The sequence below is a fragment of the Catharus ustulatus genome, chromosome 18 (assembly GCF_009819885.2).
Source record: "Catharus ustulatus isolate bCatUst1 chromosome 18, bCatUst1.pri.v2, whole genome shotgun sequence".
Classification (NCBI taxonomy): Eukaryota; Metazoa; Chordata; class Aves; order Passeriformes; family Turdidae; genus Catharus; species Catharus ustulatus.
Window position 1 is genome coordinate 1,735,724 of NC_046238.1, and position 20,526 is coordinate 1,756,249.

At 50.8% G+C, this 20,526-nt stretch overlaps 1 protein-coding gene across 1 annotated transcript; it reads left to right on the forward strand.

The window, feature by feature from the left end:
* The first annotated feature begins 1,050 nt into the window (after positions 1-1,050).
* Positions 1,051-20,213, forward strand: SCARB1 (scavenger receptor class B member 1). The gene is made up of 12 exons (XM_033075769.2): positions 1,051-1,234; positions 4,870-5,027; positions 6,687-6,828; positions 7,254-7,457; positions 7,653-7,748; positions 8,341-8,453; positions 10,233-10,399; positions 10,970-11,088; positions 12,124-12,197; positions 13,035-13,086; positions 13,544-13,690; positions 19,112-20,213. Exons 1-12 carry the CDS (start codon positions 1,115-1,117, stop codon positions 19,226-19,228), a joined length of 1,509 nt encoding a protein of 502 aa, XP_032931660.1. The 5' UTR covers positions 1,051-1,114; the 3' UTR covers positions 19,229-20,213.
* Positions 20,214-20,526: the final 313 nt, after the last annotated feature.

A 20,526-nucleotide genomic window follows, 5' to 3' on the forward strand; every position in this document is an offset into this window, starting at 1 on the left:
AGTAAAAGCAAACACGGTGCCTGCTTCGTGCTGTTCTGAAGGCGTTGCTGCTGGGAGAGGTCAACGTTGAACAGAGACGTTGGTTAATTGATCTGCTAATTAAACAGAGGCAACGATCAGGGTAAAAAGTTTAGAATGAAAAAAAAAAAGACACAATTAAGTGTAAAGATACAAAAGTTCCACCGAGGTGGGGGCCATGGCAGGAGGCAGATCCTGTGCTATGCTTGGTGACAGCCACCAGGTTGTGTGTCCTCTCATGGTGCAGGACAGGTGGAAGCACTCCAGTTTCCAGGTGTGTTACTCAGCTGGGACAATGGGATGTTGCACACGATTGATTTAAAACAGGCTGTCACAAACTGGACTCTTTATTTTCTGGGGATGAGTCTCAATGAGGCTTTATTCAGGACCACGTTCAGATGCACAAGACAGACAAAAGAACTTGGAAAAGCAGAGCTGGGTTAAATGGAAAAACAGGAAGGTTAATGGTGATGGATGTTTACTCCTCAGGCAAGACATATACATATATATATATAGATATACACATGAATATAAACATGTTTATGTATTTTTTGTCTGGTGGGTGGGTAGTGACAGAACAAGAAGGAATGGCTTCAAACTGAAAAAAACCTAGATTTAGATTAGATATTAGGAAAAAGAATCTTTACTGTGAGGATGGTGAGGCACAGGAACACATTTCCCAGAGAAGCTGGATCCCTGGAAGTGTCCAAGGCCAGGCTGGACAGGGCTTGGAGCAACCCGGGATAGTGGAAAGTGTCCCTGCAGAGAGACGATCTTTGCAGTCCCCTGCAACGCAAACCCATTCTACTCTACAACCGCGTGACCGAGCGATATTCTATCTATTTATACACTCCGTTTCTCTCTATATTTGACCAGATTTCCCGTTTTTCCGCATGCACACACGCGTTCACACCGAGCACGCTCCGCTTCCCTTTCCCGGGAGGGCGTGGCTGGGGGGCGTGGCATCCGCACTAAGCCCCGCCCAGTCCGGCACGGCCACGCCCCCTCGGCCGGGCCGGGCCGCGGGGCCATAAAGCAGCGGCGGCGGGACCCGCTCCCGGTACCGGTCCCGGTTCGCTCCCGGCTCCGCCCCGCCATGGCCGTGGCCCGGCGCAGGCTGTCCGTGGGGCTGGGGCTGGCCGGGGTGTGCTGCGCGCTCCTGGGGGGCTGCCTGCTGCTGGTGGGGCCCGTCATCATCAGGCAGCAGGTCAACAAGGTCAGCGGGGCTGAGGGGGCGCGGGGGCCGGGCCGTGAGGGGCGCGGGCGGTGCGGGGGTGGCGCGGGCGGTGCGGGCTCGGTGCGGGGGCCGAGAGGGGTGCGCTGGAACCCGTGTGCGGGGCTGGCTCGGTGCAGGGGCCGAGAGGGGTGCGCTGGAGCCCGTGTGCGGTGCGGGGCTGGCTGTGGTGCGGTGCCTGGAGCGGTGCGGGGCTCAGTGCGGTGCGGGGCTGGCTGCGGTGTCTGGTGCGGTTTGGGCTCGCTGCGGTGCCTGGTGCGGTTTGGGCTCGCTGCGGTGCCTGGTGCGGTTTGGGCTCGCTGCATTTTGGGCACCTTCCCCTTGTGCGGAGCAGTCCAGAAAGCCCAGCGCTGTTGGTGGTGGCAAATCCACCCTTTGCCCACAGTGAGCAGCTCAAACACCGCTGGTTAGCGAGGGCTCTGTGCATGGCTGGGGATGCAGGCTTGGCTGAGCATCACCAGCGCTTCCTTCCCTCCTGCCTCTGCCTGCTGCACCAGTTTTTCCTCTCATAATAGATGAGCTCACACGTGCTCTGGTGAGATGCTTTCACTACTGGAGGCAGGAGTGCTCCAGAGAAGCCTTGTGCATGGAGCAGCCTCCAAATTCTCCTCTTTCCTAGACTGAAAACCTGAGGAGTTGCTTCTCTGAAGAGCTGTTTTATCCACAGGAGAGGTCTCGAGGCTGGAGAGGGTTTGTTGACAAAATGTGGGGCTGGGGATGGAGTTGTTGTTCTGTTCGGTACCTGCTGCACAGTTTGATGAACAGCACTCCTGTCTCTGCTGGGACACCAGTTCTGCTCTAATTAGAGCTCATCCCCACATTTAGCCAAACCTTTTACTCCCTGTCCAAGGCAGATGCGCTCCCTGCCTTGGCCTTTCTCCAAGCTTCCACCTACCCAGGTCAGCCCCTGAAAATTTGCTTCTGATGAAAGAGGTGAACAAACACCTCATAGCCAATGGCTGGCGCTGTGTGTGGCGCAAAGTCTCTGCCGAAAATGACCTACTTAAACATACCCCTTGGAAGTGCTGCTGGCTGGGCAGAGCCAGACTGTCCTGCAGATTAAAGAGCAGAAAATCTTTGTTCAGTTTCAGCATGTCAGGAACTGGTCCCTGCAAATAAAAGGCCCCTGCAGAACAGAAATGACATTTTTCGTGCAAAAACCTTTCTGTCCTCTTTTTAGCTATCCTGATTCTTTCAACCTAATTAACCAAGTCCTAGTAATTTGCAATGAGAGCAGAAGATGAGGAAAAGATCGACCCTTGTTTCTCCTCCCTTCACCTCAAGCCTTTGGTCTCCCCATCTTCAACATGACACAAATTGCTCTGAGCTCATATTTTTTCCATTTCACATTAAGCCTAATAACTGAGTGATGATGGCTGATGAGAAACATTCAGGCCCTTACTGAAACTCCTGGGTTGGTCTCCAGAGTAGTGTGGGTAAGAGGAGCTTGGAGGGCTGGGTTTGGGCAGGTAGAGGCTGGTTTGCCCATCTGGCTTCCTGAGCTCTGTCAGGATGGTGGATCCTGATGGAAAAGCACTCAGTTACAGGTTGTTTCAAGGATGTCTTTGGGTGAAGTCTGCAAGGAGCCTGTCTCCTGCCCCATCTGCACTGGGCTGCCTGTGGGGTTTGTCCTGTAAAACCTGGTGACTATTGCTTTTCTGGAAGCATCTGGAATGCCACAGACCTGCCTAAGGTATGAGCTTGCACACAGTGAGGCTGCATCAGCTCATCCCTGCTCCACTTGGGAGCTCCAATGCTGCCCTGGGTGCAGGAGCTGGGAGCAGGACACAGCCAGGTCCTGGCTGATGGAGCAGGGTGAGGAGGAGGGTGCTGAGAGGATGTGGAGGGTGAGGTCTGGCTGACACCCGGCTTAACTGCTCCTTCCAGTCTGCAGGGGAAACCTCACGTCTCAGTTTTACTGAGCAGGGTGCCTCCCTCCTGGAGAAGCAGGATTTGGGTGCTGTGGTGGAGCTGCTGCTCTGCTGGCTCCATCTGGAGCCCATGGGCTGTAACCAGTTCCTTTCAGTTCCTCAGGAACAAAGATCAGCCTGGGCAGGAGGGGTCAAACACCTCAGTGACCCTTTGCAACCCATCTAGTTGACAAATACTCTGCTTTTGTTTCAGACATATGACCGTGTTTGTTTTGACCTAAAAGTGGTGTAATTTTAAGGCTACCCTGTTGTGGGGATCTTAGCAGCATCTGTGGAGTCCCTCGAGCTGCTGTGCCCGGGTGGGAGGGAGCTGGGAAAGGCAGCAGGGAGCTGGGATGCAGCTCCATCTGACTGGGTACTTATTATAAAAATAAATCCATATGCAACAGGTGGTCAAGGGAGTGCAAAACAGAGCAAGCAATTACAGGAAAGATGTTCATGATCATAATCAGTTTGACACTTGGGAATCAGGGTTGTAAAGCAGACTGAATAAAAATTTGTTTTATTACAGCTTCTTTGCCATGAAATCCTTGAAGCTGGCAAAATCAGAGCAGTGTGGAGGCGTGGAAGTGGTGGTGGGAAGGGTTTGATGGGTTGCACAGCGTTGTGGAGATGTCTTCCCAGGGGTAGGGCTTGGATGAGGGGCTTGCAGGGGCCTGCTGCTCACAGGCAGCTCAGCCTTGCCATGAAATGTCTCAACAGAGATGAGATGTTATGGGGAAACCTCTGGCACCTCAACTCCCTGTGTCAGCAGATGTGTGTCAGGTCAGACTGAGCAGCACAAAGCCCACGTCCCTCCTCCTGCTGGTGGATCAACCCCACTTCCATGAGCTGGCTGGGTTACTCAAGCAAGGACAAGGAATTGTGCTTCCAGAAGAAAAGATCATGGTGGAAAATGTCCAAAGTAAATGTTTAAGAAGGAAAAAGTTTCTGTGGTGCCCTGGAGGCAGGGAGGGAGAGGAGGCAGATGTGCCCATGTGTCAGATCCTGAGCTGAGGAGGGCTTAAGTTGTCTGAGGAGGGCTTAAGTTGTCTTTGAGCTCCTGCAGGCATTTCCCAGCACACAGGACAGTGATATGGGAGCACGATTGTGCCTTGCCTTTGACCTGCCTCATGATCAGTGTGAGTCAATGCAGGCTGGCAGCTGAGAGGAGGCACAGCTGTCCTGGGCTGTGCTGTTGGGACACTGCTGGGTTGCCATCCCATCTTCTTTTTAGAAATCTAGAGGGCTCTCCCTGCTGGCACCCAGTTATGAGGATAGCTGTGCCACCTCTCCTTGCTTCCTTTTAACTGTGTGGACCTGCCAAACCCATGAGAGAAAGCCTTTGGGACAGGGTTTTTTTCTGCCAGACAAATAAAACATGCAGAGTAGTGAATAATTCAGAGCCAAGTCTCCAGCATATCAAAACATTCAGAAGCCCTGCGGGTAGGATTAGAAAAGTTAAGCCTGGATAAATAAACCAGCAGACATCCTGTGGCATAAACCTGATGCTTCTGCACACACAGGAGTTCTCACTGTAGATCTAGCTGGGTTTCAGTCTGCCACTGAACACACACCTGGATCCTCTGGAGAGCTCCTGTCCTAACTGCCACCTTCAGCTGTGCCTTACATTGAGCTGAGTGTGGATGTGTTCATCTGCAGCCACAGAGCCCAAAAGTTGGGCCTTCTTATTTTTTCTCCTTACAGAACGTCAAGATTGACCCCAGCAGCATGTCCTTCCAAATGTGGAAAGACATCCCCGTTCCTTTCTTCTTGTCAGCGTATTTCTTCGAGGTGCTGAACCCCAACCAGGTCCTGAAGGGAGCCAAGCCGGTGCTGAGCCAGCGTGGGCCCTACGTGTACAGGTCAGGTACCACTTGTGTCCAGCTTGGCATGAGCCTGAGCACTGTGCTGCCTGCCAGGCTGCTGGCTGGCTCCTCTGGCAGGAGGACATGGCATCAGCAGGCTTGGTGAGAGCCTGGGGCACTGGATTGTGCAGTGACCCAAATCTGCTCTAACTGCTCTGATCTTGCTGAAGACACACGCAGGAGCTCTGGTCACTGAGGCACTGTGACATTGGTGGGTGCTCCACGGAGCTGTGGAGCAAAATTTTTTTCTGGGGTCTGTTGGGCAGGCAGAGCTGGGCTGATACAGTCCAAACATGGGTATGAGGGGTGTTGATGTGGTGGTGGGTGACCTTGTCTTCCATGTGCTCTTTTATCTTCATTGTGCATTTCAGAGCCCAGCTCTTGAGCTGGAGTCACCTCAATATCAAAGTTCCTGGGTCAGCCTAAGGCTTTGTGAGACCCAGAATGTGCCCTGGTCATGGGAACCAGTTTGGAGAAACTGGAGCACTAACACTGGGTCAGACCCACACACAGCAGGGCTGGGTCTGTTTGCCATGGCTGAGGATGGTGGCTGAAAGGGAAGGGAGTGATTGATGTTGAGTTGAGCATGTGAACTTCTCATAAACAGTGATCTTCAATATATTGGTGCTTGGTAATGTGGTGAGGTTGAATCAGCAGCCTAAGCAAGCTCATGTGGAAGATTACTGGCTAATCCAAAGCTGCTGGAGCAGTGGTGTGCAGGGAAGCCTGCAGGATGTATGTGCCCTTGTTTCCCCTGGCCTGGCCACGTCCCCCCATGTGGGTTCTTTACATTTCCATCTCATCGTTCTCTTGGCTTGGGGAAAAGCTTCACTCACTGTAAATAAGAATAAACAAAGGGGCAAAGCTTATTAGTGTCCTTGTGTTCCTGCTGAGCAAGATTAGTGCCCTTCCCTAATGTGGGCTGTAAAACAGAGGCTCCACAGTGAAGGACTTTGTTTTTGCCGGGGAGTTGAGCTTTGATTCCTCCAGGAGCAGTGACAGGCTTGTGATGCTGGGGACAGCCCCACGCTCCTGCAGAGCACCCCATGAGGCTGGGGCTGCCCCTGTGGCCTGGGCTGGAGTCCAGCAGTGCTGGGCAGTGTGCAGGATGTGGATGAAGGCCTGAGGAGCAGAGAGGCCACGATGCCATGTGGAGGGTCAGGCTGTCCTGAACCCAGGAGCCATCAGGGAGCTTGGGAGCAAATCAGTGTGGGCTCACTGGGGGAACATGTGGCATCTTGGCTGGTCCTCTGCTGTTTGCAGGTTGTTTTGCTGTGTGGCTTGCTGTGGCTCTGGCTGTCTGGGCACCTCCCTGATGTGGCTGGGCTTTCCAGTGATTGTAGGTGAAGCAACAGAGGAGATTGACGCTTTCATTTTAAATTTCTTGGGTACTGAGTTGGAGAGAAACACTTTGTGTCTGCAGGAATCCAACCTGTCAGGGATGCCTGGGCTGCTCTGTCCTCCTGCCAGACCCTAAGCCTGGCTGGGTGGGAGGTTTAGATCTGTTCCCACACTGCCTCCCCAGCTGCCCTGTGGCTCCTCGCTGGCCTTTGGTCTCCCCCAGCTGCAAGCCCAGGCTTGTGCAGCCCATTCTTGCTCCATAGGCTGCAGGGACTCTGCCAAGGATGGTTCCCATGATCTCCCCTCTCTTTGCAGGGAGTACAGGAATAAAACAAATATCACATTTCATGACAATGATACCGTTTCTTACCTGGAGTACCGGAAATTTTTCTTCCAGCCACGCTTGTCCAATGGCACAGAAGATGAGTACGTTGTTGTGCCAAACATTTTGCTGATGGTAAGTGCTTGTATCCTGGATGGGTTCCACCTTCTGAGCTTGAGGGGAGGGTGGTGATATCCAGCATTGAATCACTTTCTTGTAGGGCTTGAGGCTGATCAAGCAATGAGGTGGTTAAGTTTATATAATGCAATTTTCTGCTTTGTGGGTGTTAATTGTTTGTTAGGCTGCTACTGTTCCAAAATCAGTGTGCAGAGCAGCTGGTCTTGAGTCTGCAACCTCATCTGAGCATTCTGTGGGGAAATCAAGCCTGTGAGCCCTCAACTGCTTTCTTCCCCAACTGGGAATAAATGAAGAACCTCAGTCTGTCCAGAGGATTGCTCTGGGGCTATAGATGGCAGCAGCAGAAGGATTTTTGTTAGCAACAAAAATGTTTCATCTTTGGTAAAGAGGGGGCTCTCATGCCAGGGGTTTGTCTTTCTCAGGGAGCAGCTGTGATGATGGAAAACTGGCCAAAGAGTGTGAGAGAGGCACTGAGTGGATTCCTGTTTGTCCTGGGACAGAAGGCGTTCATGAACCGGACAGTGAAGGAGATCATGTGGGGGTACAACGACCCCCTTATAGATGCCATAAATATATTTGCTCCTGGCCTGCTTCCTTTCAAGGGCAAGTTTGGATTATTCATTGATGTAAGTAAAGTGGTGGCTGGGAATGCTAAAACCACAGCAATATTGATCTTGGGGTAGCTCAAACACAGCTAAGTAGAAGCTGAGTAGCTGCCAGTGTGTGAGGCACCCCTAGAGCTGGTGGGACACCCAGCGTCTGTAAAGTGCTGCAGCCTTGCTGTGTGCAGTAAATGAAACAATCATTCCTTCTCTCTGCAGTTTAACAACTCCAATTCAGGACTGTTCACAGTAAACACGGGCATGAAGAACATCAGTGAAGTTCACATGGTGGATTCATGGAATGGGCTGAAGAAGGTATCTGGCAGCAAACATTGAATAATGAAAAAATTGAATAATGGGCAATGCCTGATTTAAAGCAGGCAGAGCTGAAAGCTCTGGGTGCTGTTGTGCGTGGGTCAGGTTTGAAGATAAGTTTCTACAGGACTTCAGGTGTTGCAACTTCTGTTCTAGCAAGTTGCCAGGAGGCAGCCATGTGGCAAGGGGCTTTTCAGGAAGCATTAAATTCATCTCATGGGTTTCACTTGCCACTCCCTTGCAGTGCTGCTGGAGCTGGTTGCTCTAATGGTTGAAGCCTCAGGTTCCTGTGGCCTGTGTTGAAGGTGTTAAATGCTCTTGTTAAACGATGCTTTACTCTTCTGGAATTCTGCTCCTAACTAAAATCAGTTGAATGTAGAGACCAAACTCTGGGGGCAGGTGGATCTTGTGCATTAACTGACTGGATGTTTGGCTCACAGAACCATGGAGGATGAAAAATACGCTAAAGACAGGAAAGATCTTTGATGCTGCTGTGGAAGCAGTGTGGGGTGGTGCACATTCTATGCAGGGGTGAAAACTGACTCCAGCAGGCTCGTCCTTCTGAGTTCTTCTCTCTCCACCTGTCCCACAGGTGAATTACTGGCGGAGCAGCCAGTGCAACATGATCAACGGGACAGCAGGGGAGATGTGGCCACCCTTCATGTCCCCAACCTCCCTGGAGTTCTACAGCCCTGATGCCTGCAGGTGAGGCCACAGCTGCCAGCCTGTCCCCATGCAGGTGGCAGGACATGCTGCTCCCATCCTGCACACACACAGGGCTCAGCATTTATTTCTGTAGTTAAACTTCAGCTGCAGTTTGGGCTTGCATTATCTCTGAGCTTAGTTGTCTCATTATCAGCATCTTGTGGTGTCCATAAATACCTTCCAGATCACTGGAAATGTCCAACTCGCCCACGTTTAATCAGTACAAAATAACCAGATGTGGTTGTTTAATGTAGATAAGATGTGGGCAGTTAGGAGAAGTAAGGGTTGTCAGAGGGAAATGCAACTGTAACTGCAGAACTCTTTCAGCTGACTAAATCCTTGGAGAAATTATGTCAGGGGGGAAATAAGTGCTGCCATTTCCAGGCTCTTTCTTCTTTTCTTTTCCTTTTTGTTTTTTTTTTCTCCTTTTGCTTGTATAGGACACCCTGACCTTAGCTGATCACCCAGGGGTTAAAATACCTCACAGAGCTGGCCTGTGTGCCTGTGCCTGAGGCTGGAAGGAGGGGAAGCAAGCACAAAACCCTGTCCCTAGCTTGGGGAAGATAATGATAATTCCAGCTTTGTAGATAGTGCTGCAAAACAAGCAAGTGCTCATGTTGAATAGAGAACAATGACCTCTTCAGTGAATAAACAGCTGAGCTGAGCAATAGCACAGGGATTCCTCTACACCAGGAACATCAGCAAACACCAGAATGACCCCAAGCCAGGAATTTACAGGGAAGTTTACCTGTAACCAAAGTTTAAACACTGCTCCTGTAAAACTACAGAAAGCTCTGGAACAGAGCATGCTTCCAGGCAGGGCTTGCAGTGAAGTGGAGGAAACCAAGCTTGGTTTCCTGTTGGCACAGGAGGTTCCTGCCACACAGAGCTGTGGGGAAGTGGCTCAGCTTCTCAGACAGTGCTGTGTCTTCTCCCCAAACCTCTGCCTCTGTCCACACAGTGTCACAAACATTGGGTAAGCCAGGAGCAGGCAGGGTCCATCATCCCCTGTGAGAGGCAGCTACCGAGGTTTTATCCTGCTCATGTGCTGCAGCAATCTCTGCCTCCTTGCTGGAAGGTGAGCAGAGCCAAGAGGCACATGTGTAATGCTGAACATGCCCTGAATCCCCCATCCTTGCTCCCAGCATCAGAAGGCCTCTGTAGGAATGAGCATGTCCTGGCAGCCCGCTGTGACCCACTTACCCATTCTGTGGTTCTCTGATCCCTGCAAGCCTCACTCAAGTGTGAAGGGAGCAAATTTTTGTCCTGGAAACTTGCTTCAAACCTGACCAGAATGTTGCAGCACATCAATAGCCTCTATAGCAAGGAAAAAAAAAATCTTGGTGTGTCACGTAGGGAAATTTTCCACTCCCCTGGCAGTTTGTTTTGCTGAGTTGGGCTGTGAAAGAGATTTATCCAGTGTCCATGCCCTGTAATGGAGCACCTCAGAGCCAAGGCTTGCATAAAGTGGGTATTATCTCTTGGAGAGCAGCCCTGGGGATTACTACATGCCTTTCTACAAATCTCACCTGGCTAGAGCAAACAGACTTATAAGCCTGTGGTTTCTCTCCCGAACTAGTCCTGACCAACCCTTTAGAAGTGCTTAAAAGATGGAAAGCAAAAGGCTTAAATACTCATTCCCCATTCCCCAAAGCACTGCTCTGAGGGTTTATCTTGATCTCAAAGTCTAAGTTACATTGCAACTGCATCTTATCCAGCCAAGATAAGAACCCACTTCTGTTAGCTAATCCTGATCCTTCTCCACTGAAACCCTTCCAGATCCATGACACTGGTGTACGAGCAGTCTGGGAAGTTCGAGGGTGTGCCCACCTATCGCTTTGTGGCACCAAAAACCCTCTTTGCCAACGGCACAGACTATGCACCCAACGAGGGCTTCTGCCCCTGCCTGCAGTCTGGCATCCAGAACGTCAGCACCTGTAGGCTCAGTAAGTCCTTCCCACCCCTGCCTCTCCTTAATGCACCAATATTAAATTTGAGATGCAGCACAAGCTTGGTTGACCAGAAAAAGGAGCTCTAGTGCCTGCTGAGATGCTGAAAAGAACTGGTGGGTTGTGTTTGCACTCCCAGCAATGAGGGATAGAGGGAAAACCCTTGTGCCTAAAGTTCCTTCAGTGCCCTGTGAGAGCCTGGCGTTTGTGGGAATGCCCAGGGATAGAGTGGGAGCACCCCTGGGCTGGTGGGGAGAGTAAGGAAGAGGCAGCCCACACTGCTGCCAAATTAAATGTTAACTGAGTATGTCTGACAGTCCAGACTGAGTGTCCTAACTCGTGTCTGGGAGCAGGGAGTTCTCACAGCATTGTGGCTGCGTGCTGGTGGCAGAGCCCTTAACCCTCCCAGATCCATGGAACAACCTGCAGGGAGGGAAGGGAAGATTGCTGGTTGGGAGGAGAAAATAAAAAAGCCTGCTCAGAACAAATACTGCAAGGGCTTAAAAACCTCAAGAAAAGCTCTTAGGTGGGTGTGGAGGAGTTTAAGATGTCTTTAATCTCATGCAGATGCACCGCTGTTCATTTCCCACCCTCACTTCTACAACGCCGACCCGTCCCTGGTGAATGCAGTCGAAGGCCTGCACCCCAGCAAGGAGCAGCACGGGCTTTTCCTCGATGTGCACCCTGTGAGTGAGCCCAGCAGGGACCTCCCCTCAGCCCAGGGACCAGCCCAGGATGGGGGAACCCTGCCATCAGCTGCGTGGTGGCGGCACTCTGCTCTCGTGGCACTGATTTGAGCAGGTTCCATAGTGCAAAGACTGGCAAGGGCATGTGCAGATAAAAATATCAAAGCCATAAACTAATTGAATAATTAGCCTGGCTTCTGGAGAATTGCAGAACTAATTATAAACATAATTATTTTGATAAGCAGAGTGCAGTTCTTTCCACTGACTCAGACCTATAACACCAGGTGTACCTGGCAGCAGCCCAGCTATGCCCCAAATCTGCAAATGCACATTGCCATGAGAACTGCCTGGCAAAGCCTGAACAGGCTGTGGCTCAAGCTGGCACCTCCATTTTTGGGCTGGCTTCTTCCTCTCTCTCAACCTGCCCATCTGGAACTGACTGCTTTTGCACTGTGTGGCTGTTGTGTTACACCCCTCACGTACCTGCAGGGTGAGGGTGAAGTCACCACTCCAGAGCGGGGATTTGGGGTGTCCTGAGCTGTCATTGTCCCAGCTGCTGATGGGAAAGGGACTTTGGGATTTTCCACTCACAGCCTGTATTGTGCATGGTCAGTTTTTCTAAATGTTCAGTGATGTTTACTCAAGCAAAAAAACCTATTTATCTCATGAGGTAAGGTAAGCTGTGTGTGTTATCTAGACATTGGGCTCTGACTGCTTTTCTTATCATAGTTATGAAAATCTAATTAAGTTTATTACAGTATCAAACATCTACTGATAACAGTACAGTTAGCTATATTTTTATCTAGCTGCAGGCTGCTGACTACAAACAGGGACAGTCCAACAAAAATTCTCTGCTTGTAAAAATGTGTTGCAAAACTGCAGCGTCATGAGAAATGGGTGTCTTAATGGATGTCAACAAGACCTGCTTTGAAGTGTGATCTTTTCCTGGTCTGGGAATGTTGCTGGACAGGGTCTGTTGGTCCCAAGAAGTCACTTGGAAGTTACTGATGAACTGTCTGTTCTCTTCCTCTACAGATGACAGGCATCCCCATGAATTGCTCCATCAAGCTCCAGCTGAACCTGTACATAAAGGAGGTGTCTGGTATATCGTAAGTGGTCACCTCCTGGAAATGTCCACCTGCCTTCCCTGAGCAGGGAGTTCTGCTGATGCTGAGGGTGCTGCAGAGTTTACTCTCCCCAAAGATGAAGCAGCTTTACCCTGACCAGTTGTCCTGTTGCTGGAGCCAGCTGGCTCCTGCTGTAACATCAGCCATTCCAGTGCCCACAAATTCCATCCTGTAGCAGTGCAGACAGTGGCTGCCTGTTTGCTCAGCTCAGTGTCCCTGTCCCTGAGCAGGGAGGGACTGTTCCTCCTGGTGAGGCAGGAGCTGCTCACCTGCACTGTGCTGCCTCTCAGTTACCTGCAACATGGAGAGACAAAGCCCATTCCTGCAGGGTAGAGAGAGAAGCCTGTCTCCAAAAGACACTTCCAACTCCTGAAAGCCAACAGGAGGTCTCTGTAACCCAACTGTGTGGTGCCAGATGTTAGATACCAACAAGGGTGGCAGTGTGCTCTTGCTGCTTGGGCTGAGGGGCAAACACCTGCAGACATCCCCCATGGTGCCATCCAGGTGGCTGAGACATGAACTTCAGCACTCTGGTTCACTGAGTTTTGTCTCCCAGGTTTGGGAAGGCACCCTGGATGGATTTTACTGCTGTCTTTGGGCAGTTAAGCCCCATGGAAGCACAAGCTCTGCTCTTGCATGAAAAGCACCTGGTCCCCCAAGGTGGGAGCAGCTCAGTGGAGCAGCAGGGATTGCCACCTCCTTATGCTGGATTCCTGGCCACTGTCAGTCTGTCAGATGTGTCCCCTTAGGAAGAATTATCATGGTAATTGTGACCATAAACCTAAGAGTGTGTTTCTTTTTTAATTTTCTTCCCCCCAGTCAAACAAAGAACATTAAGCCAGTGGTCCTGCCGCTGCTGTGGTTTGCAGAGGTGAGCTGCCTTCCTCAGCCTCATTCTGCAGAGCTTCTGCTTCCCCATTACCCAGTGCTGGGGAAACTCCAGTTTGGATAAAGCTTTTAAGCCAGCCAGACTAATTAAGCACCAACAGAAGGCTTTTCAATACTTGGCTATGCCATTAATCCCTCTGAGCTGAACAAACCCTGCACTATACTTGGTAAATCTCTGGCTCTGCCCTAGATGTGGGGTTAAATAGGGCCCTGGGCAGAGCTGCCAGCATCCCTGTCCTCATATGGGCCAGGGAGTGCAGCCTCCAGCTGTGGGTGCATATCCAGCTGACCCCTATTCAGTAAAAGCTTTTAGCCTGACTGAATCTTGCATAAATTCCCCAATTTATGCTGGGAGGTGGAGGGAAAAGGAATCATTCAGCTGGTGTGTCTCAGCCCTGGCTGGGAGGGAATGCCACTGACAGCTCTGCTTTTTTGAGCAGAGTGGATCCATGGAAGGCCCAGTCCTAAAGCAGTTTTACACCAACCTGGTGCTGCTCCCGTCGGTGCTGGACTACCTGCAGTACACCTTCCTTGGGCTGAGTGTCCCACTCATTATCTCAGCAGCTGTGCTCATGGCATTGAGTAAGGTAAGGATCTGCAGATGCCTGGTGGGAAGTGCTGCCAGTCAAATCAGACTCAATCACACCATGTAGTTTGGGCTGACAATCTAACATGTCTGAGGAAACATTGGCTGATGCCACCAACAATCTCCTAATGGTGCCAGGTGCCAGCAGACAGCAGCAGGACTTCCTTAGCCATCTAGAAATTGGGCTGCCAATGGGTAACATCAGCATTTCTGGCATTTTTGGTGCACAGCAGTGATGGAAGTGGCTTCCTGGAGGAGGAGGTATTTCTCAGCTCACCTAGCTAATGAAGAAACAATCCTAGTTTGTCAATTCAGCCTCTGTAGAAAGCAGCAGCCAAGTCTGTGCCATTGCACAGATCTCTGCAGGGTCTCAGCATTTTTGCAGTCAGAACAGAGCCTTCTCCAGAGGATGGAGCTATCTGAACACAGCCTGCTCAGTGAAATGCAGTTGCTGTGTTCTTGCAGAGGGAGCACAGCCACTGTGGCTGCTTCTCAGCCCAGCACAGATTCTGTATTTCCTTGAAACACAGTTGATTTCAGTGCAAACTGCTCCAAGGAGCTCTGAAAGTGAAACCCTCAGAGCCTTTGTGGATCTGAGGTTACTGAGACGTGGAGACCTTTGAAGCCTGCTGGGAGCTGTGCTGTGGGGCAGGCAGTGGGTGAGGCTGAGCTGAGCTGGCAGGACTGAATATAAAACAGCCAAAACACTCAGTGGAGAGCTGTGGCTCTGGCTCCACAGTGATCTGGTAACACTGAGCTCTCCACAAGCTTTAGTTCTGGAAGTAGAGATCTAACTTGCTAGCCTAACCCTGTATCAAAGAAAGCTGATTGAGCTTTGCAGGTGGCTTAGGCTGGCTCTAAAGCTGCAGAGGTAGAAGAGGCTGCTTGTGGGGATAAAAGGCAGTGCTTGGGATGAGAGCAGACTGAGGGGAAGCCTGTGTGAGGGGCTGCCTTTGCTCAGCTGCTTCCTGCCCTCCTGAAACACCGATGCAAACCCACCTGAAATAGCGCCAGGGTTCTCGGAGCATCACGTAATTGGATTTTAATCAAGTCTGCAATTACTTAAGTGACTTAAACACATGATCCCAAATCCCCTTGTTCCTCCACGTACTCCCCTGCAGAGTGGGAGTGATGGTGGCCCAGCATGGAGCCCAGAGCTCACCACCAAACCCTTTCTGTGCTCCCAGGATGGTGCTGGGGTGAGCTGCTCCCCTTCAGCATGTGTGAGTGGTTGCACTTTGCTATGTGACCCCAGGGGCTCTGAAGAAGGGCTGAGCAGCTATTCCTAACACCTTCTGCAGCCCTGAGCTGGCATTTCCTCAGCCTGCTTTGTGCAAGTCGTAATTCCTGGTATCAAAGAGATTTAACCATGCTAGAGAGGGTCAGGGGAAAAAAAGCTGGATTTTAAACTCATTCAAGCCAACTTAATATCTGCTTGTGAAATATCCCAAACCCAGGCTTAAGCCAGCTGTATTTCTGTGCTCAGCCAAAAGAGTCATGAAGTGTTAGAACTAAAAATCAATGGCAGGAAGTGCCTGACTACCTGGAAAGTGATTAAAAACCTCAATGACCTTACAAATCTCTAAGAAAGCTGTACAACACATGAATGTCTCCACCTAATGAGTAGATAAGAGGTTGTAAACTGGAAGACAGCGATTTGCAGCCAAGGTGTGTTCCTCATTTGATTGAAGTGTTGCTGATCTAGCCCTGATTGCTTAATCGTGCACAGTTCTGCCTCCCGAAGTCACAGGATGTCAGAGGGGACGCTGAGCAGAGGGGACATTGTCCACACCTTCACGTGTCTGCCAGCGTGAAAGTCTCCCTGAACCCAGCTCCTCCCTCAGCTGTCTTGTGTGCCTCTGCCTTCTGGAGGGAGCAGTGTGCTCTGAAGCCAGTGCAGATGAGTGAAACATTTAAATCTTAGTCTAGTTTATAGTGGAGCCAGTTTGAAATGCATCTGTTAGACTCGCAGCTCTAAAAAATTCCATAATCTGTACAGGTGTGAAATACCCTCAGATGTTGTAGCCATTGTGGCCTAAGGCCTGTGTGGTGACACTTTCAAAAGGCAAACAGACCATTTAAAAACTGGCTTGACACTGAAAAAAAAAATCTTAAATAGGATTTAGTTTAATCTAAATTTCAAAATCTTAATTAATAACTAGATTCTAGTTAACCGGTGATTTTTCCGAATCTCCTCCGAAAATTGGAGCCCTCATGAAATTCATGTCCGAGTGCACCATAAACTAGACTGATTGTCTTCTAGGAAAAATGCTGTTTATTTTGGAGTAGCAATAAAAAGAGCTCAGACAGTAATAAGGCAAACCAGGCCACCTCTGCCCAAAAGCTGCCTCCGGTTAAGGGGACGGTGTTGCGGGAAGCCAAACTGTAGGTGGGTACCCAGTCAAGGTAACACACTTTCCTCTCACCCTCATTTGATTAAACCTCACTTCAAACCAATCAAATGAAACGTTTTGCTGTCCACATCTCCCAGCCATGCCCTCCTGGTGTTGTCTCATGGCTTTGTTTGGGGCAATTTTAGATGTCTTAATCCTGGCACTTAACCAGGTTGCAAGCACATGCTCTTATTGTTTCTCCTGGTGGACCTGCTCTGCAGCCCTAATAATGTCAGCAGGGATCAGGGGAAAAGTAGGATTGGTGTGAGGAAATACTTCTCTTGCCTATTTTTTCCCCCTATCTCTGTGTGTTGGAGATCCAGAGGTAAGTTTTTTGAATGGGTAAAAATTTGTGGGGTAACAGAGATCAGGCCACTGGTGGGGATCACCCCTCCCCTGCATGCAGGGAGCCTCAGCAGAGAGGCTTCAGGAGGGGATTTCTGATGTATAAAATATCTGGGTTTGTATTACAGGAACACAAAATCACTGAGTCGTTGGGCTTGAAGGGACCTCTGGAGATGATCTATCCCAATCCCTCTGCTCAGGCAGAGTCACCTAGCTCAGCACCATGTCCAGATGTCTCTTAATGTCTTCAGGAATGGAGATTCCCCAGGGCAACCTGTTCTCGTTTTTATATTTTTTAAAAGGAAAAAAAAAAAAGAAAAAAAAAAGTATTTCTTAATGTCCAGGTGGAATCCCCTGTGTTTAAGTGCCCCTTTGCTCTTGTCCTGTCCCTGGACACCACCAAGAGGAGCTGGCTCTGTACTTACACCCTTCCTTCACAAACTTGTTTTCAGTGGTAAAATCAGCCTTTTCTTCTCAAGGCTGAACACTCCCAGTTCTCTCAGCCTCTGCTCACATAAGAGCCCAGTCCCAAAATCACTTCAGTGCTCTTTGCTGGACTCTTCATCTCTCTTGTCCTGGGAAGGCCAGAACTGAACCCAGCACTCCATGCACGGCCTCACCAGTGCTGAGCAGAGGGCAAGGATCACTCCAGGACCTGCTGGCAACACTCCCAGTGCAGCCCAGGAATCAGCTGGCTGCCTTTGCTGCCCTGCCACGCTGCTGGCTCACCTTCAGCTCGCTGTCCCCACCACCCTCAGCTCCTTTTCTGCCAAAGTGCCGCAGAGCTGGGTGACCTCTAAGTGTGTGCTGGTGTGTGGGGTTGTTCATCCCAAGTGAAGGACCTTGTACATTCTCTTGTTGAACCTCATGAGGGTCCTTCCAGTCCCTTTCTCAGCCTGCTGAGGTCCCTCTGGTGTTCCAGCCACTCCCCCAGTTTTTACAGACCATTAATAAAGATGTTAAACAGGCCTGGACCCAGTATTGACCCCTGGTGTACACTGATGGTTACTGGCCTCCAGCTCAGCTCTCTGGGCCTGCTGTCCACCCACTGTTCACTGCCTGCTCATCCAATCCCTGCTTCATCAGCTTCTCTGTGAGGTTTTTGTGGTGTCAAAAGCCTGGAGTCCAGGTAGACAGTACCCACTGTTCTCCCCTGACCTACCCAGCCAGTCATTCCATCACAGGTCATTGAGCACAGTTCCCCCTTGATGAAGCCCAGTGACCACACTTGGTAATTTAATTGTCCTCCATATGCCTGAAAGTGGTTTCTAGAATTAGTTGCTCCATCACTTTCTTGAGGATGAAGGGTGACAGGTCTGTAGCTCCTGAGCTCTTCCTTCTTGAGCTTTTTCAAGACATTTGCTTTCCTTCAGTCTTTGGGCCAGGACTGGTCAAAGACAACAGGGAATGGCCTTGCTGTGGCATGAGCCCACTCATCCCCTCTTGGTCCCTGGATCTGTGCATGTCTTGGTTCCTGCAGTGTTCTCTGACCTCATCCTCTTCCACCAAGGGTGAATCTTCCTTGCTCCAGACTTTCCCCTGGTTTCTGGGGTCCCCTGCCTCATCCAGCCCCAGGCCCTCATGGTTCCCTCCTCTTTCTTTTGTCACCTGGGTACTTAGAGAATCCTTTCTTGTCTTTGGCATCCTTGGATTTAGTTCCAGCTGGGTTTTGGCTTTCCTATCTTCATGCCTGCATGCTGGGAGAGTTTACCCATGTTCCTGCTAGGTTACCTGTCCCTGCTCCCACCTTCCATTTGTCTCCTTTCTGCATTTGTGTTTGGAGCTCCTGGTTCATCCACATTGCCCTGCTGGCACTTTTTTCCTGGCTTGTTAGGGATGCTTGTTAGGGTGGTCTATTCTTGAACTTGGAGAAGGTGACCTTTTAATATTAACCATCTTTTTTGCCCTGACTGTATCCCCTGAGATCTGTAGACACCTCTAGACTCATAGACACATTAAGGTTGGAAATTCCTCCAAGATCCAAATACCACCATGCCCAAAGAGTCTCCAGGTGTTCCTGGTGGTGTCACTGGTGCCCACACTGGAACAGCAATGGGCAATAGTCAGAGGGTTACACAAACCTCACAGTCCCTCCACAGCATCCCAATCCATGTCCCCAGCAGGCAGAAGGCTCTGGGTGAGGGGCAGGTTGGTGTCTCTGTCCCCAGCAGCAGGAAGGGACCCACTCCTGTCACCTGCTGCTCCTCCTGAGGTTCTTGCATGAATAGGGTCAGGCCCACGTGGTCTGTTTGAAGGTGATTCTGGCTCCTGCTCAGCTTTGAGGGTGCTGAACCTGTTTTGTAGGTGTGTTTAGCTGAGGAGGAGCTTCCACCCTTCCAACCCTTCCCCAGAGGCTGCACCTACCACTGTCCTGGGAATGAGTGCTGTAGTGCTGGAGATGGGCCTGGGGGTCTCTGAGCTCTCTGTCCCTCAGCAGTGTCCCTCTGCCTTCCATCTCAGATGTGTGCAGCACTGCCTGTCCCCAAGCTCCTGCACACAGCTCCAGGGTGGTGCTGCAGCAATGGAAATAATGAAGTAACTATGGTAGGGGTACAAAAAGGAGATACAAAAATCTTCAGTTTAAGAAAAGGGTCCTTGACTGCTGGAAGGGGTTTGGGGTGTGCATGGCCTGGGTGGGGATGGCTGGGTGTGGCCAGGCTGTGACCTCTGTCCCTCCTCTGCAGAGAATCGAGGCTAAGAAGAGCCCCAGCGCCCCTGGCAGGCAGAGCAAAGCTCCCCCCTCCTCCTCCGAGACCACACCGCTGCTGCACGACACCGACGCCCCGAGCCAGGAGTGCTGAGCCTGAGCTGCCTGCCCTGACACCCTCCCTTCCCCAGGGACACCGATCCCACAGGGACACCCTTCCCTCAGGGACACAGCCACGCTGCAGGTGACACAGCCACGCTGCAGGTGACACCTGCCTCACGTCCCCAGAGCCCTCTGGAAGGTGAAGCCCTGGACAGCTCAGTGGAGCCCCTGCACAGCTGTGGGATTGTCCTGCTGCTCAGCATTCCTGCTCATCCAGAGACCTCAACACAGTGTTCCCTTGTCCCCAAGGGCCAGCCTGAGCCAGGCCCTTCTCTCCGGTGGAATGAAGATGGTTGCTGACTGATCTGAGAAGTTATTTGCAATTTAAAACTGCCTATTGCTAGGGATAAAAGGCACTTTAATGAGAGCCTTTAAAATAAATGAGGTTTGTATAGGTAGCACTGATGGGATTTAGTGATCTTTTTAAAAGCCACTGTTCATCTCACCAAATGGGGCACGCTGTCCTGGAGCCACTCACAGTTTTATTGCCACTTGATGTATCTGGGCTGCACTGCAGATCATTTCTGGGTGCTGTCACTTCAGTGATGTCTCTTCCCACAGTACCTGGAGCCTGCCTGGGGTTGCTCCAGCCTTTGCATGTGTTGGAGAGTAGTGGTGACTTTTAAAGCCCCAGTTCTGTGCCATGACCTTGTGCTCCACAGCGATTCCAGCTCACAGTGACTGAATCTCTGCTGGCTGGAGGTGACTGTGTGAGAGGAGCCTTGGCAAAAGCTCAGTGGTACATCTGAGCTGTCACTCAGCTCCTGGCAGTTGTCCCTGCTGCCTGCTCAGCCAGGATCAGCTCTTCTGGCCGTGGCCATGGGCACTGGGAGGTGTCAGGAGCTCTGGTCACACTGCCTGACCCTGTCCTTGCGTGCTAGTGATGATATTTGTGCTTTTGAGGAGGAATATGTGCAATCATGAAAGTAACAATGGCCTTAAGTAGGGTTTGATTAAAGTGTTGCAGATTTCTGAAATGGTGTGTTGGGTGACCTGGGGGTGGGTGATCTTGGGTCACACTTCCATGGGAAGGAACCCCAAAGCCAGGAATATTTTTAGAAAATTACTGGTCTGCAGTTGTCTACCACACCTGCCTTGTCCACTTCCAGCCAGGAGCTTGGGAAAACCAAAGGGGCCAGCACTGGAGCATGAGACAGAGGCAGAGGACTTGTTGCACTGTGTGTGACCTGAATACTCATGGGGTCTGGAAACCCTTGTCCAGGTGACTTTCTAGTGGGGTAAGCAATACTTTTCTCTTACATCTTCGTTCCTCTTATGAGCAGGAAGAGC

What these genes read in the sequence shown, in the direction of transcription:
- SCARB1 (XM_033075769.2), top strand. Translation starts at nt 1,115, where the DNA reads ATGGCCGTGGCCCGGCGCAGGCTGTCCGTGGGGCTGGGGCTGGCCGGG. An exon ending in CGTCAGCACCTGTAGGCTCA is followed by an intron (nt 10,400 to 10,969) that starts GTAAGTCCTTCC and finishes AATCTCATGCAG; the next exon opens with ATGCACCGCTGTTCATTTCC. An exon ending in AAGGAGGTGTCTGGTATATC is followed by an intron (nt 12,198 to 13,034) that starts GTAAGTGGTCAC and finishes TCTTCCCCCCAG; the next exon opens with TCAAACAAAGAACATTAAGC.